Source organism: Saccostrea cucullata, unplaced genomic scaffold, assembly GCF_032062105.1.
Source record: "Saccostrea cucullata isolate Sc308-1 unplaced genomic scaffold, CSIRO_AGI_Scuc_v1 ctg9329, whole genome shotgun sequence".
Taxonomy (NCBI): Eukaryota; Metazoa; Mollusca; class Bivalvia; order Ostreida; family Ostreidae; genus Saccostrea; species Saccostrea cuccullata.
The window spans coordinates 25,755-45,455 of record NW_026936687.1 but is presented as its reverse complement, the minus strand read 5'-3'; the positions used below and the strand labels follow the sequence as shown (position 1 = coordinate 45,455).

The 19,701-nt window shown below is 34.0% G+C and overlaps 1 protein-coding gene across 1 annotated transcript; it reads right to left on the bottom strand.

The window, feature by feature from the left end:
- Positions 1-4,801: 4,801 nt before the first annotated feature.
- On the bottom strand, positions 4,802-18,941 carry LOC134246281 (ATPase WRNIP1-like). The gene is made up of 8 exons (XM_062728609.1): positions 18,303-18,941; positions 16,512-16,706; positions 16,082-16,302; positions 15,461-15,654; positions 13,967-14,122; positions 13,528-13,607; positions 11,696-11,861; positions 4,802-5,057 (listed from the first exon to the last, which is right to left on the bottom strand). The coding sequence occupies exons 1-8, from the start codon at positions 18,891-18,893 to the stop codon at positions 4,960-4,962; spliced, it is 1,701 nt and encodes a 566-aa protein (XP_062584593.1). The 5' UTR covers positions 18,894-18,941; the 3' UTR covers positions 4,802-4,959.
- Positions 18,942-19,701: the final 760 nt, after the last annotated feature.

Below are 19,701 nucleotides of genomic sequence, written 5' to 3'. Positions count from 1 at the left end.
ACCTTGACCATTACTTTAAAAAAAGTTAGGGCCAGTGCTTTCATACTTTAAAAATATTTAATACTTGTGACAACACCTTTCATTTGATAGCAAGACCTTTGACCTTGAGGTTTGACCTATTTTTAAAAATTTAACCTTGCCATAACTTCTAAACAGTTAGGGCTAAGGCTTCCATTCTTTACATATGTATTTTTTGTTGCAAGACCTTTCATTTGATACTAATGACCTTGACCTTGAAGATTTCCGTACTTATGAAAAAACTTAAACTTGGCCTACTTTTATATTTCACAATTGTATTTCCAGTGAGAATATCCTACTTTTGGTACCAAAATATTAAATTTGCATTTTAGAAAAGTTAAATCTTTGTTATGTTGTCGTAAGGGGGCATCAGTGTTTCACAAACACATCTTGTTCATTTTGTTATAGTCAATATTTTTGTTGTTATACCTTTCAAAATTTGTTCCTGTACAAATCTATACGGAAAAAGTCTAACGTTTCTAATGTTTTGCTGAGCGAGCATATAAAAAACCGATGTTTGACTGCTGAGTGAGATGTTGGACCGGTCGGTGTCATAGTGAGATGTTTGACCGCGTATGTCACAGTATGGGCAGAGATTAATCTCATTTTCATTCATTGGTGTTCAACAGTGACGGACCTGATGTTACATCACGAAAGACAGTAAAAAATACATGTATGTAAAATAAAATAAAATGAAACATGGGCACCTGATGTTACTTATTTTCTTGTAATAAAAAATAAACCCCCTACCTAATAATTAATATTAGGTAGGTCTATTTTTTTTATTACAAGTAAAAAGTGACGTCAGGTGTTGGTGAATAAAAAGTACACCGTATAACAAAACATTTAATGTCTGAGTTCACGGGCAAAATGTGTTTTGTCGACCATCGAACCAAACTGTCTGCCTTTGGCCTAATGGCCTCAGGCAGATAGTATGGTTCTTGGGTCTGAAAAAACGCAAGTTGCCCTCGAACTCAATCACTAAATGTATATTATTTGACCGTGATTTTTTTTAATAGTTCATTATTTGTGACAAGTACCTTCAGATGAAATAAGTGATACATAGTGAATGTTCTGCTAATATTTTTATCCCCAAAATATTGTAATTTTTCAGTTTTTAATAAATTTTAAAAAATGTATATTTTGCCATTATTTGACAAAAGATAACTAAATTTTCAAATAATTCAGCATATTAAAGATATACATTGACAGTATTGATGTTGTTGTTTTCATAAAGAATTAGTAACAGACTTATGGTCGCGGCATGCCTCAAAAATGGTGTAAAAATTTGTTTTAAGAAGAGTGATTTTGGTAAGATTGCCACGCATTAAATAAGCCATATTGGTCACAAATTTTGTATTTCGGGTTACCATGGTAACAGAGAATATCCAGACAAAAAGTATACATACTAGTTTTACCGTAGGAAGTTTAGTATATGCCAAGTTTGAAGAAAATCTGAGACATGTCGTGGCCAGCCTTTTTTCAATCTGTTTGATTTTTACAGAGAATTGGTCTGAAAATGTAAGATTCCTGCAAATTATATTATTCCTAATAAATATGGACTTATGATGGCATTACTGTTACTGAGATGATAATTTTATGCCCCCATAAACGAAGTTTCGGGGGGTGTAGTTTTTGTCGTGTCCGTCTGCCTCTCTCTTTGTCAGCAAACCGTTTAACCTTGCCCACAAGTTTTGATATAATAGAGGATCTATTACTTTCTTATTTCACATGTGTATTTCTTGTGACAAGACATCTCTTTGGGTACCACCAAATTTGACCTTTTGACCTTGGAGTTTGACCCACTTTTACACAAAAATTCCAAACTTTTACCTTGGTCATATCTTTTAAACAGATTTCAACACATTTATACTTCACCATTGTTTTATTTGTTGAAAGATCTTTCATTGGATACCAACAACCTTGACCTTGGAGATTTCCGTACTTATGAAAAAACTTTAACCTTGGCCATAACTTTTGAACACTTAGGGATACGGCTTTCATACTTCACGCATGTAATTCTTGTGAGACGACCTTTCATTGTATACCAATAACTTTGACCCTTTGACCTTGGAGTTTGACCTACTTTTAAAAAGCAAACCTTGACCATAACTTTTAAAGGGTAAGGGCTGCTTTCATACTTTACATTTTTAATTCTTGTGACAAGACCTTTTATTTAATAGCACGACCTTTTACCCTTTGACCTTGAAATTCGAACTTTTTCAGAGACCAGAAGAGCTTATGCGAAAGTCATGCGTCCGTCCGTCTGTCTGTAAACAATTTTTCAAAATGCCAATCATCCTACAGTTTATAGATTTTGACACACGTAAGGTTACACACACAGCTTGACACACATAATAAAGGTTAGGGCTAGGGCTACCATACTTCACATATGTATTTTTGTGGCAAGAACTTTCATTTGATACTAATTACCTTGATCTTTTGACATTGACCTTGGAGAAAAATTTAACCTACTTTTTTATTTCAGAATCGTATTTCATGTGAGTTTGCATTTAAGAAAAGTTTAATCTTCGCTATGTTGCCATACGGGGGCATCAGTGTTTCACAAACAAATCTTGTTCCCCTTATATATTAGAATAATGGATATCTTTCATTACCATAGTAATACAGTACTGTGGCCCCTTCCCTTTATCTTGGTTACTAATCAAACAGTTTTGAATATACATGAATATTAACCGAGGATACCCCCTCCTTTCCCCCCGAGGTGTCCTGATTGTACAGATGAACTGAAAAATGATTATATACTATTAATTCCTGAAAATGAACTGTACAAAGATTTCCGAACTAATAATATCCTATATTTGTAGTTTTTGACTCCTTTTAAGTTATTTTTCTGAAAAAGACATTACAAGAACAAATGTTGGAGACCATTTTCTTTCGTAATGAATGAAAGAAAAAGTGAGCAAGCTCTACTGGTTTGTACATGTATAGCAAAGGAAGAGAAAAGTACTTAAGCAGTTGGGAAATGAAACTTTACAACAGCAATAAATAGAATAATGATCCTTGATTAAGTATCTTTATGTTCTTAGTGTAATCTACTAAAAGTCTTGTGTGCCAAGTTATATTGAAATCAGACCAAAACTGTAGGAGGAGTAGCATTTTGAAACAATTTTATTGACATTTTTATTTTTAGTAACCACGACAACACCGTTCATGGAAATCAAAAAACAGATAACAAAAAACAGATAAAGCTAATTATGTATCTTAGTGTAGTCTACTTGTGTGCCAAGTTATATTGAAATCAGACCAAATCTGTAGGAGGAGTAGCATTTTGAAACAATTTTACAGAAATTTCTATTTTTAGTGACCACGACAACACCGTTCATGAAAATCAAAAACCGATAAAGCTAATTATGTATCTTAGTGCAGTCTACTTGTGTGCCAACTTATATTGAAATCAGAACAAAACTGTAGGAGGAGTAGCATTTTGAAATCATTTTAATGAAATTTCTATTTTTATTAGTAACTACGACAACACCGTTCATGGAAATCAAAAACCGATATACAGAACTATGTATCTTAGTGTAGTCTACTTGTGTGCCAAGTTATATTGAAATAAGACCAAAACTGTAGGAGGAGTAGCATTTTGAAAGAATTTCATAGAAATTTCTATTTTTAGTAACCACAGCAACACCGTTTATCGAAATCAAAAACCGATACACAGAATTATGTACCTTAGTGTAGTCTACTTGTGTGCCAAGTTATATTGAAATTAGACAAAAACTGTAGGAGGAGTAGCACTTTGAAAAATTGTTTACAGACAGACGGACAGAAAATTACGGAGGACGCATTACTATCGCATAAGCTTTCTGGTCTCTGACCAGTAATATGCACATACTACACAAAACTTAAAATAAAAAATAAAGGAATCAGAATTTTCCGCTTATACGTATGCACATCTACACATTGTTTCCTAAATACCTGCAAAGTCTGACGAAATTCTGTGCAGAGGTTTTAGAGGAGTTGCGCTGACAAACTCTTCATCTCTATATTCAAGGTATGACCAAAAATCTAATTTGAAAAGTGTGGAAATTCCCGGAAAATTAAAGGAATCGGAATTTCCTGGTAATATGCACATCTACACATTATATCCTAAATATCTACAAAGTTTGATGAAATTCTGTGCAGAGGGTTTAAGAGGAGATGTGCTGACAATCTGTCCATTTCTATATTCAAGGTATGGCCAAAAATCTAAGTTAAAAAGTGTGGAAATTTCCGGAAAAAATAAAGGAATCCCTCTTATATGCACATCTACAAAAAATATCTGCAAAGTTTGATGAAATTCTGTGCAGCGATTTTAGAAAAAATAATATTCAAAGGAATCGGAAAAATTTTTCCTGGGAATAACATGCACATTTACATATTGTGTCCTCAATATATGCCAAGTTTGATGAAATTCTGTGCAGCGGTTTAAAGGGAGTTGCGCTGACAAAAAACAGGACTGACTGACCGCCGGACGGACGTGTCAAAAACATTATACCTCACGCAACTTGTTGCGTGGGGTATAATTATAACCTTTTTAGATAAAGAGATTGGTAAAACATGATATGTACATGTACAGGAAACATACGGATGACCTAAATAAACATTATTCCCGTCAAAATATAATCTGAAAGATAAAATTTTAAGATATAACAAATGGTAAAATCCAACTTTTCACTTTAAATAATTTGATTACAGGGCATAATAAAATTGCACTATTAGTGCATGATCCAGATTTCTTGTCAAAGTTAATATACAAAAATCAAAGCTGAAAAAAAAATCAAGACCACATGTGTTTTATTGAATACATGTAACTAAGAAAGTTTTAACAAACCATCAATAACAATGATTTTTAATACAATATATCCCAAATAGTACAAAAATCCCTCAGACCACAAATATTTTTATTCTATGAAAGTGCACATAATTTCGGGAATTTTATGAGAAAAAGTCAGTGCCTTTAAGTTCCGGAGGGAAGTATTCCTGTTCCACTGGACCTTCGTAATTTGGATTGTACTTGTATCCTTTGCCATATCCTAAGGGAAAAAAAAGGTTCATATTATACATGTAATTGTTTTTATGCCGCAGAAATCGAAGATTCGGGGGTAAATAGTTTTTGCCCTGTTTGTTCATCTATCTGTCTGTTTGTCTGCAAAAACTTTGTTCATAACCTTTGCCTGGGTGGGGCTAGACTTTCATATTTCACAAGTACATGTACATGTATATTCCTTGGGACAAGACCTTTCTTTTTGTACAACTAAATTTAACCTTTTGATCTCGAAGTTTGAAACACTTTTTAAAAACACATGGGCCTTACAGGTCATCTGAGTATCATGTAACATATCATGTTTTAAACCAGAGGCCATGAAATTCACAATTTTGAAAGAGGCACCATTGCTTATCATAACTATACACTTAGCATGCTTACTTTGGTTACTTAATACCCAGAGGCAGATCAGAGTAACAAAAGAGAAAATGCATTTCCACTTTATCAGTTGTGCACCCCGTCCCACAGGAACCACTGACCATGGGGCCACATCTTTCAACATTTTGGAAATTTTATAAATTTTATTTCATCACGTGGTTGATTAATACCAAAGTGCATATTTCAAAGCATTAAATTATTTTCAAAATATGTACCCCCCTCCCACCTCCAAGTACATGTACCTCTGTCCCAGAGGGCCCGGAAGGCAATCATTTTGAAACAGGCAGCTTTCTTAGTTATAAATATGTACTAAGATCATTGGCATATACCCAGGAGCAAAAGAAAGACTTTCAAAGAATTCATGCATTTTCACTACATAAACATTAGAGACCCACCCTAACATTATAAGTTCTGAACTTCTGACCCAGGGGCCCTAAAATTCATAAATCTCAAAGAGGCATCCTACCTCCTCATAACTATGTACATAGTTCATTGGTCTAAAAACCAGGTGCAGAGAAGAAGATTTTTAAAGAATTTATGCATTTTCACTGTATAATCAATAGAGCCCACCTTAATACTCCAGAACCCCCAACCCAGGGGCCATGAAATTCACAATTTTGGAAGAGGCAGCCTTATTCAACATTACTATACAATTGGTCAGTTTATTTAATTCCCATGAACAGAGAAGAATTTCAAAGAATTTATGCATTTTCACTATATAATCTATATAGCCCCACCCTGTCACTAGAACCCCTGACCCTGGGGCCATGAGATTCATAATTTTGGAAGAGGCAGTCATTTTCAACTTAGCTATGCACTTGGTTATTTTATTTAATGCCTAGGAGCAGAAAACAGGAATTTCAAAGAATTTATGCATTTTTACAATATAATCGAATATATAGCCGTGCCCTAGCACCTCTGACCCTGGGGCCATGAAATTCACAATTTTGGAAAAGACAGTCATTTTCAACTTAACTATGCACTTGGTTAGTTAATTTAATGCCCAGGAGCAGAAAAGAAGAATTTCAAAGAAATAATGCATTTTTACTATATAATCTACTTAGCCCCACCCTAGCACTAGAACCCCTGACCCTGGGACCATAAATTTCAAAATTTTGGTAGAGGACTCAATGTTGATTACAATCATACCAACAGTTTGACTGCTTGATGTCCAGGAGTAAAGAAGAAGATTTTTTAAGATTGCACTAATTTTAAAGGTTTTAGCCCCACCCCCCAGAACCCAGGTGGGCAGGGACCATAAAATTCAAAATTTTTGTTCCCCTTCACCCATAGATTAGATGCTATATGCGAAATTCGGTTGAAATTGGTACAGTGGTTTCAGAGAAGAAGTTGAAAATGTTCAAATGTTAACACACAATGGACGACGACGGACAAAAACAGATAGCAATTCCTGAGTTTACTCAGGTGACCTAAAGATACGGAACTTTTACTTTTCCATAACTTTTTAACAGTTGGTGCTAGGACTTTCATATTTCACCCATGTTTTCTTTGTGACAAGACCTTTAATTGGATACTAACTTCAACATTTTTGAGATCGAACTTGGAGGATGGCCTATTTTAAAAAAAACGTTAACCTTGGCCACAACTTTGAAACGGGTAGGGCTAGCTATAGGACTTTCAAACATTTCTATACTTAACACATGTAATCCTTGTGACAGAACCAACAACTTTGACCCTTTGACCTTGGAGTTTGACTTACTTTCAAAAAAACTTTAACCCTAGCAATAACTTTTGAACAGGTGAAGCTAGGGCATTTAAATTTCACTGTATCTCTTACACAAGAGGCCCATGGGCCACATCGCTCACCTGAGCACTGTGGCTAAGAAAGAGTAGAAAATTGGTTTATTATTGAAAAGTTTTAATCCAAAAGAAGTCCCATGACCAATTATGGCTTTACTATTCTTGAGAAGATGATTTTTAAAGAATTTTTCTATATATTTCTATGTAAAACTTTGGTCGGCCATTGTGGCCCTGCCCTACCCCTGGGGGTCATGATTTGAACAAACTTGAATCTACACTATCTGAGGATGCTTCCATATAAATATGACCAATCATGGCTTTGTTATTCTTGAGAAGAAGATTTTTCAAGAATTTTCCAATAGATTTCTATGTAAAACTTTGGTCGGCCATTGTGGTCTCGCCCTACCCCCCGGGGTCATGATTTGAACAAACTTGAATCTACACTATCTGAGGATGCTTCCATATAAATATGACCAATCATGGCTTTGTATTTCTTGAGAAGAAGATTTTTCAAGAATTTTCCTATATCTTTTATGTAAAATTTTGGTGCTAGGCTTTCATTTTGGCCCCGCCCTACCCATGGTGACATGATTTAATTGGAACAAACTTGAATCTACACTACCTTGGGAATGGCCATTTTAAAAAAATGAATTATGGCTTAGCTAAACTTTGAAAGGGTAGATATTTAAAGAATTTTCCTATATATTTCTATGTAAAACTTTGGTAATCCATTGTGGCCCCGCCCTTTGACCTCCGGGGGTCATGATTTCAACAAACTTGAACTACACTATCCAAAGATGCTTCCATATAAATATGACCAATCATGGCTTTGTTATTCTTGAGAAGAAGATTTTTAAAGAATTTTCCAGCATATATATTTCATTTAAAACTTTAAACTTCGGTATGTTGTCATACATGGTCTCTATCCAACAAACACATTTACTTAAAAAAAAAATTTCTTGATCATCTACACTACCTATAAGATGCTTCCAATACAAAAAGACATTTATATTTTTATCCTGGCACAGTGATTTTTGTATATAATATTTTTAAAAAATACCACTAAATTTTCATTAATTTCCAATTAATTTTCCCTGACTTGTTTAAATATCAGCAGGCATATCACTGTTTAAACAATATTTGTTTTCATGCACATGTAAGGATACTTTGTGGCAAAATTGTTGCAAAACATTATTTAAATATTTTTGAAAATGTGAAAACTTTATTCAATTGCATTGGACATAACACACTAGACCAAAATAAATCCTTTACAGAGCTGGGTGTAATATTTTTATGTAAGCTTATTGGTTGAAAAAATGTGATCAGAGTTTACTCCATTATTTCTGCCACAAATGAAAAATTCATTAAAATTACTTTGGGTTCCAGCATATATGATTTGCATTTCAGAAAGTTTAAACTTCAGTATGTTGTCATACATGGTCTCAATATCCAACAAACACATTTAGTTAAAAAAAAAAATTTCATTATCATCATAAGGGCACACCACCTATAAGCCCATCTACTGTCCAATACAAAAAGACATTTATAATTTTTATCTCTAGTGTCACTCAATCATCCTCATTGTATATAATATACATGTAAATGTAATATCACAACATTTTGCCTCCTGAAAGTCATGACCAAGCAATAATTTTCACATTCTGACTTGTTTAAATATCAGCAGATATCACTGTTTAAACAATATTTGTTTTCATGCACATGTAAGTCTTCCTTTTCTATTCAAAATTGTTGCAAGAACATTATTTAAATATTTTTGAACACTGTAACCTTAACTTTATTCAATTGCATTGGACATAACACACTGTTACCAAAATAAATCCTTTAATTTGAGCTGGGTGTAATATTTTTATGTAAGCTTATTGGTTGAAAAATAATGACCGTAAAAACAGAGTTTAAAAATAATTATTTCTGCCACAAATGAAAAATTCATTAAAATATACATAATCATAATTATATTTTTCTCATTTTCTATTTAATCTTTGACAGGAAATACTCTTTTCTCTATTGCAGTTTTGCACTTTATGATGAAAATAGGATTTCTGTTGAGATAATTTTTTTTAATCTGATCCTAACAATCTGCTCACATAAAAATTGCTAACAGGGATCTGAAGAAATCCCATTGATGGTCATCTCCTGTTGACCTTTCTAATAAAAATATTCATTAAAATTTTGACCAATCAAAGAGATCCTACTTACATGTAATAGACATTCAGGAAAACGAATGTAGAAGTGAAAGTAACCGTGGATTTTTCTTAGCTTTTTGTACAAAACAAATGGCTAAAAATCCAGGGCAAGTACTTATTACTGTAAACCAACTTTTATTCGCGACGACTTTATTTCGCGATTTAGCAAGGATAAACTAGTTCGCGACGATTAATTTTCGCGATCAAGCCTTCTTGGATCTTTTATTTATAGACAAATGACACTTAAAGGACGGGTTCGCGGCGAGAAATATTCGCGCTAACGAGGCTCTCGCGAAGTTCGCGAAAATTTCTCGCACGCGAATAAAAGTTGGTTTACAGTATATCTTTGTACAGAAAAGACAGTGGTGTTTCTCTTGGTAGGCTTCGGAAACCAGATCACGATTTTTTGTTGAGATTTCCACATCTCTAACTGTATTCCGAAGTACGTACTTCTAAATTCTTGGAAGTAAAAGTTTGATTGGATAATTGAAAGGTCACCAGGAGATGACCCTGGATGGGGTTTCTTCAGATCCTTGTAAAGCAATCTATGTGAGCGGCTTTTAAAAATCAAGAATCTCCTTTACCCATGGATGCTTTGTGTCAGCTTTGGTTAAAATTGATTAGTGAAGAGGTTCTTGAGACGTTAAAAGTTTTAACACAAAAGGATGATGGACAATCAGAAAAACTCAACTGAACTCAGCTTGAGCTTAACCTTAAAACACATTTTCCATCATACCCATGCAATTAGTTTTCTTTCTATCCAGGAGTAGTGAAGAAGATTTTAAAAGGCATAATACATTTTCAAATTAAGGAGGATGGGGGATGTCAACAAATTAACAATTAGCTATAAATTAATTTTTTTGATATGATATCTTAAGCTCTCAACTATCAATTGGCAAAGAAAAATTTCATACATTTTAGTTTTAGAATTTTATCATTTTTATATATCTTCATGTGGAGAGCTCTTCTTTTAAAGGAGATCAATATAGTCTTATAATGGCCACAACAACCCAGCCCTCTTAAATATATGATTAAAAGACATCCCCCCATCCTTGTGCATCTTTGGCCATTAAAGAAGAGTCATGTTTTGAACAGACTTATTTGCTGGTCAATTAAACTTCGATATATCAAACATATTCAAGAAAGTAATGTATTGAAAAATTAACATCCAGTAGGTTATTGGACAGGCAGTTTTTCATATATCTTTTTTAAAAAATCAGAATTTTCAATCATTAAATACATATACAAGTTTTGAATTAAAACTGATCAATAATTACAAAAGTATTGATTCATAGGAAATAGCACATCTTAACAATTATCACAAAATACATAAAGAACTTCATTTTTGACATGTTGATTTTACAGTCATTCAAAGTTTGAATTTGAAGTGCAATTTGTAATAACAGTGAGACAAGAACCTCAAAATGGGTAATAAAACTCCATTTTTTGAGAAATTTATACATTAAATGATGTATAAGATTTTTTAAATAGACTTGTTGAAGAATCTACTATATTGCATATTGCATGATAAAAAATGTATCAAATTGTATCGATTTTTTTTGTTTAAAACACATGCAGCCCTTACTAAGTGTTTAACCTCTTCCGTGGCAAAGATTTTTAGCATTTCTTAACAAATTGATATTAAGATTTCGATGCATTCTTTAGTATTTATTGTAATTTTTGTGTATACCAATGTATATATTCTGAAAGCATGTATTGTGTAGTTTCTGAAAATTATTATCAAAAAATTTCAGTTGCCATGGCAATGAAATACACAATTATCATGCTGGAATTTCCATTTATTCAAGAATGAATTTCATTGTGGTTTTTTGCTTTGTTATATATATCTAAAAAAAAATAATTTATTGTTGTGTTGAAAATTATGGGCATGTTGTACATTTTTTTTTTTTTTTTTTTTTTTTACAAACCAATTTTAAGTATTTTGGGGGGATGGGACGGGGTTGGGAGGTTATACAGAATTTAGCATTTTTACATGTTACCCCTGCATTGATTTCAATAATGGCAAAATTGCTCAAATAGTGAGCAAAGTTTAACTCAAGCTAGCAAAAAACTGGTATATCCAATAAAAAAATTCTGTGTACTATTTTATCTTTATTATTTTCTCTTTCCAACGGTGCAAGATTTATTCTGATATTTGCAGTTTTAATGAAGTTATGTTTTTTCACACAATACTCGTTTTTCAAGTCAGATGCGTAGAAATGCGTATATGCCATGTAAGGGGTTAAAAGTTATGTCCACCTATATGTGTGATATATCCTCTCACCTAATGACTTGAGGACTTTGTTTGAGGCATTCCTTAAGTGAAGAGGTACAGATGGCAAAGGCCCCTTGTGGTTGACAACTGAATTTTTGGCTTTACTGTATGCCTGGTACACTTCTACCTCCTTAGGGGCACGGGCCAAATATACCACACACTGAGCCAAGTTCACCTGAAACAAATTTAAAGCTGCTAAATTCATACAACAGAACCACAAATTGATACAATATAGGGTTAAAAACAAAATTATTGAAGTTCGATTTCACTGTAGTCAAGTAGCCATTGCATTATAAATCATGAGCATATGATTCAGAAGTATAATTATGAATGAAACTAAGTTGTACACTGTATACTTAAATCTATAAAAAATCTTCAAGGAGTTCCCGACATAGGATAAATCTTAATTAAATTCAAACTTTTTCCTCTCATTTTTCAGTGTAAACAATCAAAATAGAGTTGTGTCCAAGATTGGACTGTCTTAAAATTCTACTTCGACATTCTCAAACATAGGTAATCAAAGATTACAAAGCTTACCTAGACGAATGTTATTAGTTTAAGTAATGCATATCTCACATCATGTTTTCTTAAAACTTAGTATTTATTCTGACAACAATATTCAAGCAAGTTCTGTTTAAATAAGTCTTAAAGTTCATTGGGGAATGACCTGTTCCAAAAATTTTAACCTGGCACTTCTTTGGAAAATGAAGGTCAGATCCACTATCCGAAGCAAGTTTCCATTGTCCATCCTTAGATGCATCATCCATGCAAGTTTGGTCCCCGTAGGGCTTATACACTGTAGTAACTTGGGAATAACCTAGTCAGTAATCTGGAAAATGTAGGTCAGTTCCAGCATCCGAAGCAAGTCTGGTAGTGTCCATCCCTAGATGCATCAACCAAGAAAGTTTGGTCTGGATAGGGCTTATAGTTACTTGGGAATGGACTAGCTCCAAAAACTTTAATCTGGTCACTCATCTGGAAATTGTAGGTCAGATCCAGCATCCGAAGCAAGTCTGGTAGTGTCCATCCCTAGATGCATCATCCATGTAAGTTTGGTCTAGGTAGGGCTTATAGTTACTTGGGAATGGACCTGCTCCAAAAACTTTAACCTGGTCACTCATTTGGAAAATGTAGGTCAGATCCAGCATTCGAAGCAAGTCTGGTTGTGTCCATCCCTATATGCATCATCCATGCAAGTTTGGTCCGGGTAGGGCTTATAGTTACTTGGGAATGGACCTGCTCCAAAAACTTTAACCTTGTCACTCATCTGGAAAATGTAGGCCAGATCAAGCATCCGAAGCAAGTCTGGAAATGTCCATCCCTAGATGCATCATTCATGCTAGTTTGGTCCAGGTAGGGCTTACAGTTACTTGGGAATGGACCTGCTCCTAAAACTTTAACCGGGACGCCGACGCCAACACCAACACCGACGCCGACGCCGGGGGTATAGCATAGGCTCATCTCGACTTCGTCAAGGTGAGCTAAAAACTAAATTCTAGCAGTCAAATCTTTCATTTACATCCAATTTTTCATTCTTTATTCTTCATATTTTCTCAGTAAATGACAACACCTGAATCATATTTATTATCCTCTTAACCCTTTAAGGCCAGTGATGCCTTCAGTATTGACACCTATCATGTTTCAAAACCAAATGACTCTGTCTAATTACGTGAAATTTTCACTCCAAGGACCCTACATTATTGGCATTTTATCATCTACTCAAGATTATTTACCAAAATATTCAAAAGTAAAATGAAATTTACACATTTGAAGAATATAAACTGAGTTTCATTTTTAAGAGATATTGATATGAGATTAACTCTCCTTTAAGAAACACCTACATCACACTCCGGCATTCCTACAAAATGGCAGGCCTGGTATGCTGACACTGCTTGATTCAGGGCCTGAGGATCACTCAAACCTGCAAATATGAACATCCATATGCACTCAATAAGCAACCTAAATTTTGTAAAAAAGGCCACTGAAGACGGAGCATCTCCTTGCAAAGAGCATAATTATCTATTAATCAATGGAGTTTTCTGATCCTGATGCAAATTATATCACTTCAATTTCATCAACTAATGCTACAGTGTTACTCCTTACTAATGAACCAACACAACTGGATCACTATATCCCATTCAACTCTTTTGAGAAGGGAAAAAAATTGTGCTTTATACATGTTTGTACTGAAAGTTTTAACATTGATGCTACAGATGATTTTTTTTTTCAAAACTTTATTTGAAAGAAGATGTTTTTCTCAAACTTAGTTGCAAATCTTACCAATATCCTCACTGGCAATCCTGATAAGTCTCCTAGCAATGTACCGTGGGTCTTCGCCCCCCTCTAACATCCTGGCCAGCCAATAGAGGGCAGCACTCTCACTCGAACCCCGAATAGATTTGTGCAGGGCTGATATTATGTTATAGTGTTCATCGCCTATAATATGAATTCAAATTAAATGTAAAAATATTTATTGTCACATAGATTTAAACAAACTAGAAAACTGACCAGTCAGCACAAGCCCTGCTGAAGGGTAGAAATATAAGGGTGCAGCTTTTGGAATGAGAGTTTTACTTAATTACTTAGTCAAGTTAGCTAAACCTTTTATGTCTAGTATAACAAATCAATGTTTACCCCCAGTGAACATACATGATGGAAATGAGGACAATTTGATCAGCTTAACTTTGGTGCCTTTCACTGTGTAAAATAAACCTTCTACTAATCTTGTAACAATAAAATGTCCTCTGAAAGTACAGTATGATGCCTGTATTACGTTTAGAATATTTCAGAACACACAATGAACATATACTGCCCTTTTCACCTTACTGTGTATAAAAGTACATGCGAAAAGACATGTTTAACTCGTACTTAATTGAGACTGAAGGATTTTTAGCATATCTTAAAATTTTTGAATAGTGTACTTTATTTATTTTGAGGAAATGTTTGTCTAAAATACTAATTTGTTTGGACTGCCGCACCTTACATCTAGATAAAAGTTACATTAAAATAGCATGTGTTCCTTCTAAAATATAGTCATGCGTCAGCATGGCGATATTGTTAAAAGGCAATAAAATACAAAGTTAACCTTTTTTTTTAATGAGTTTTACACATTTTTCATTACATGTAATATGGAATTTCTTTAGTTTCTAAGAAAAACTTGTTAAACCCTAGTTTTTGGTGCACTTTTGAACTTTGCAGAACCTCATTGAGGAGATTTTCTTGCCTTATTAAACATGTACCTCTATTAGTTTTTCCCCAAATATGAATTAGATCGTAGAATGTTAATTAAATAATTCCCTAAAAATCGCTGTGAAACTGCTCATGCATTAGTCAAATGAGCTAATCCCTGTTTCGAAAGCTAATTCATGGTTGTCCATGATCCTCTACCTTTTTTTTTAGGATTGGTACATGTACATGTAATGGACTAATGAAAATCTGAAAGCTAATTCCAAAATATTTGTAATCCTCTATTTTTTTTTAATTTACTTTTATATTGGTATACCCCTGGTAATTAAACATTTAAAAATATGTATCATTGAGTGAGTTACATGTAGAAAGAATCCAGTTTCCCTCAATGGATTATTTGCCTCGGCCATGCTTCGGGAAACGGTCCTGGCTTTGGGGAATCTCGCTTACTCCCTCAATGTTATACTTTAATTGTATACTGTCATAGAGAATGTAGGCCCTTTATAGGACCATCCTCAGACTGACATGTACCTGCTCTATCATAGAGGACATGAGCTATATTTACATGTCTTCCCTTGTGAAATTTACCTGCTCTATCATACAGGACATGTGCCCTTTGCAGAACCTCCCTGATGTCGTCTACTGTGACCACCACCATGCCTCCCTGTTCTGTCTGCTGAGACTGTATGGACATTTGTAGGCTGTTTAAGGCACACCTGGCATCACCATCACACAAGTTTGCAAGACTTTTGATGGCATCCTTCTCTATCCATGCAGCAACCCTAAAAAACAAATAACATCCTAATATCACAAAAGCGAATGAAAAGATTACATCTTAATTTAAAAACACATAAATATATTGTGAAATCACTAATTTTCGTGGGGGGTTCATTTTCCTGGATTTAAAGGTCTGGAGAGACCCTTGAATTCATGACCACCATGAACTGTAAAATTTGATATGCATTACTAGTTACTACTACACATTTTTTCCAGCCACGAAATTAAATCCCCACAAACCAATATTTTTTCTTCAAACCTCAAAAATTTGACCCCTCAAAAATATGTGATTCTACAGTACATAACTTTAATATTTTTTTTTTCTGATTTCAATTTTTTTTCAATACATAAGAACTTTAAATTAGCAGATAAAAAGATTCTATGTATCTATACAGAAATAATATTTGTCGAACATATAGGTATAAAACATACTCATCATTTTCCTCAATTTCCTCATCTTTCTTGAAGATCTGAGCTGAGATGTGGTCACAAGCTCTTTTTAAGATCTTCTCAATATGGCTAGCCTCCAGTTTCTCAAGTACAATCAGCTTGCATCTACTTAGGAGAGCACTGTTTACTTGAAAGGATGGATTTTCTGTTGTGGCTCCAATGAGGACTATGGTTCCATCTTCAACATGGGGCAACAAGGCATCCTTTAAACAAATTGAAGTACAATCTAAATTATGTTCACAGATATTGAGATAATGTTTTTTCACTGCCAGATATCATGAGGTGTAATAGAAGAATCTTTCAGTTATAATATTGTACATTTACTATGCATCTTACATACATCTAGCTGCAGATCTGTAGCTCAGTATCTGAAACTTGATGGGACCAATAAATAATTTAGTGGTGAAGTTACCTGTTGTAATTTATTAAACCTGTGAATCTCGTCTAGAAACAGAATTGTTCTCCTTCCTAGGTTTTTCTGGTCATTTTTGGCGACCTTGACTGCTTCTTTGACGTCATTGACCCCTGCTGAAGTGGCTGACATCGTGGTGAATTTGTATTTCCCCTTTATTTTACAGCTGTTTGCAATAATCTTGGCTAATGTTGTCTGCAAAAATATAAATAAATCAAGGTACTTGTGATATTCAAATCCTTTTTTCACAATTTTCTTTAATACAATAACAAAGGCCATTCTCCTTAACATTTTAAGTTTAATTTTAGGCCATTATAAATATATTCCTAGATTCTCATCCCCGTCCACCTCAATTTTATACCCCCGCTTCGATTTTTTTATTTCTGTTTTTCTTCGTCTTAATTCTGATTGGGATCGGTATTCATCTACCATTCTACTTTCATTTTAAATCCCGCGAAAGTCGACATGATTTTGACAGCTGAAAAGATGGTAATTGCTGTAATACATGCGTATATATTATAAACAAGGGTCATTGGTTGAAAAAGATTGGTGATGATGTGAAGTAAGAGATAATTGAACCTTTACAATGACTTTTATTCGGTATTGTAGATAAAATTACACCGATTGACCAGGTCAATAAAAAATCTGCAAAACTGAAAAAATAAAAAATATAAAATAAAAGCCGCCAGCCCGCCTCGATTTTTAAAAAAAATTCTAATGAGAATCTAGCAATTTATTTTAAATGCATAATTATGACCCAATAGAGAAAAAATGTTTCCCATATTGAGTATTCAAATTATTGTGCAATGCCCAATTGCAGTTTCATATTTTTCTAGTTTACTGCTGAGGTCAATGTTGATTTCACATGAGATAGAAACAAAATTTGTCCTTGGCTGAACATGATATCACAGCCTAAATATTCAAGATTACGACAATTTGTGATCAAGGAGCCAAGGGTAGGAGAGATATATGTAGTCTCTTAACCGTAGCTGGAGACGATGATAAGCCTTGGGTTTACTATGAATTTATAATCATTTAATAAATAGGAAATAAGTTCGTTCTCCAGGTCCAATCAAAAGTGTATGAGTATTTATCCTGTTGTGTTTTATGCACTTTTTTTTTTGTCTTCTGTCTCAGTGTGCATAATTAAATCAACAAATTATTTATATCAGTGACATGTTTGCTTTGAAATTAATACCTGGTACATCAATATATTTGATAAAACTTTACAGAAACATTAATACATGTACATACTATGAAAATTACTATTCAGAAGTTGTTTAGAAATAGTTGTGTAGTTTATCAAAAAACTATGTAGAATTTACCTCACCTATGAAACATTTATGTATTACGGTACATGTATCTGTGGTACCTTGTGAATTCAAGTTGTTTATAGTGTTTACAAAAAAAAGTACAAGATGACTAACAGGTAATTCCTTTACAATGGACTAGGTATAAGCAATCCGCCTCCTTCATGTTAGACTTCAACTAATCGTAATATACATTTTACCCCTAACCAAAACATTAGGTCTAAAGTGGTTTTCAATATCAACATCATCTCTTCGCTCGTACAAGCCGCCATTTTCCTTGACTGAACTTTCATGACAATTTTCTCTGGTCAACATCTGAGGTTTTGAGTGAATGCTGCCAGCACTTTTGATGGATGCATATCTACATATCCAAGGTTGTTAACATAACTTATGTTGAATACCCAAGTTTACCTGTAAATTTCACACACAGCATTGCCATTGTCTTAGCAATGTGTAGGTAAATGCAACAGAATGTTATTACCTTTCCACAACCTGGAGGGCCCCATAAAATCATGGATGGAATATCATTACTTTTCATCAAACTTCTGAGCATACTTTTCTTTCCAACTGCCTTTTCTTGGCCTACAAAGTCATCTAAAACAAGTGGTCGCAATTTTTCTGCAAGAGGTACAGAACCACTAACACTGTCAGAATGTTCATTTTTCGGTACCATGCCAAAAACTGGAATGTTGTTAGACTGTTTCTTGTCAACAAATGGGGTATTTTCGGTATCCTGACTATTATCGTCACGTTGAGCATCATTATGATTTTGATTTTTCTTCGATTGAGCTTTCTTCGGTGAACTTGTTTTTGCTTTCTTCGTACTAGGACCTGCTGTTGCTCCTTTTTGTGGTTTTAGGCTACCCCAAGCAGATTTCTGACTCTGAGGGGATGTTCCTGGCCCTTCACTGCTTTTTCGTTTTTTAGCCTGACTCGCGCTGCCTGTTGAAGAATTGCTGTCATTCCTGTTTAAACAATTGTTCACATGTCTGTTGATTACCGAGGGCTGGAAACTCTGCGAACACAAGGGACACTCAACAGTCTCCGTAGACGCGAAGATGTTTCCCTCCATTACTTTGTTTACAGCTCTATCTGGAACACTTCCGATGCATTCCGAGGAGATTATTTATAAATGTCAAAACCAGTCAAGTATTGCTATGATTTTCCCGGATAAAAAAAACAAGTAAACACAGAATGCAATGGCGTTTTTTTTTTAGACTTTGAGAAACTTATTAATATCATACAGTATTAGTAGTAACTTTACCGATACTTTAAAAAATATTACAGATTATATAAAAAGAAAAAATGCAAGGTATTTATGGGCTATGAAGAGAGCTTGGACAAGTGTGTGCATGGAGCCAAATGAAACGGAACTGTATTTAAACAATAAAATGCTTTCTTTGTTTGTTATTACTGGAATTAACGGAAGCAGTTGTTGCAGAAAAAATACATAACCCGCGTAAGCGAGTTATGTAAATTTTTTCTGCAATAGCTGCGACCGTTAATTCCAGTAATAACAAACAAAGAAAGACATTTTATTGTTTATATTTATATCTGTTTAATTAATCATTTAAAGTAGGATTAAAAAGATTAATAATTGTATTAATGATGCAAACATCTTTATACGTTTCATAAAACCTTATGAACGCCCCAAAATTTTTTACCTTCGCCCAAGTACAAACATGAGCGCCCCAAATCTTAATACGAGCGCCCCAAACGTATTTCATTAGCATTTCGGGCGCCCCAGTTAAATTAACTAGTAAAGAACCAAACTGTTGTCTTTGATGCGTGTTTTATTACAATTTATTAGATTTAAAAAATATATTATTATTCACGAGTGTCCCGAATGATATTTATCAGTTGTTTATCTTGAGTGCTTC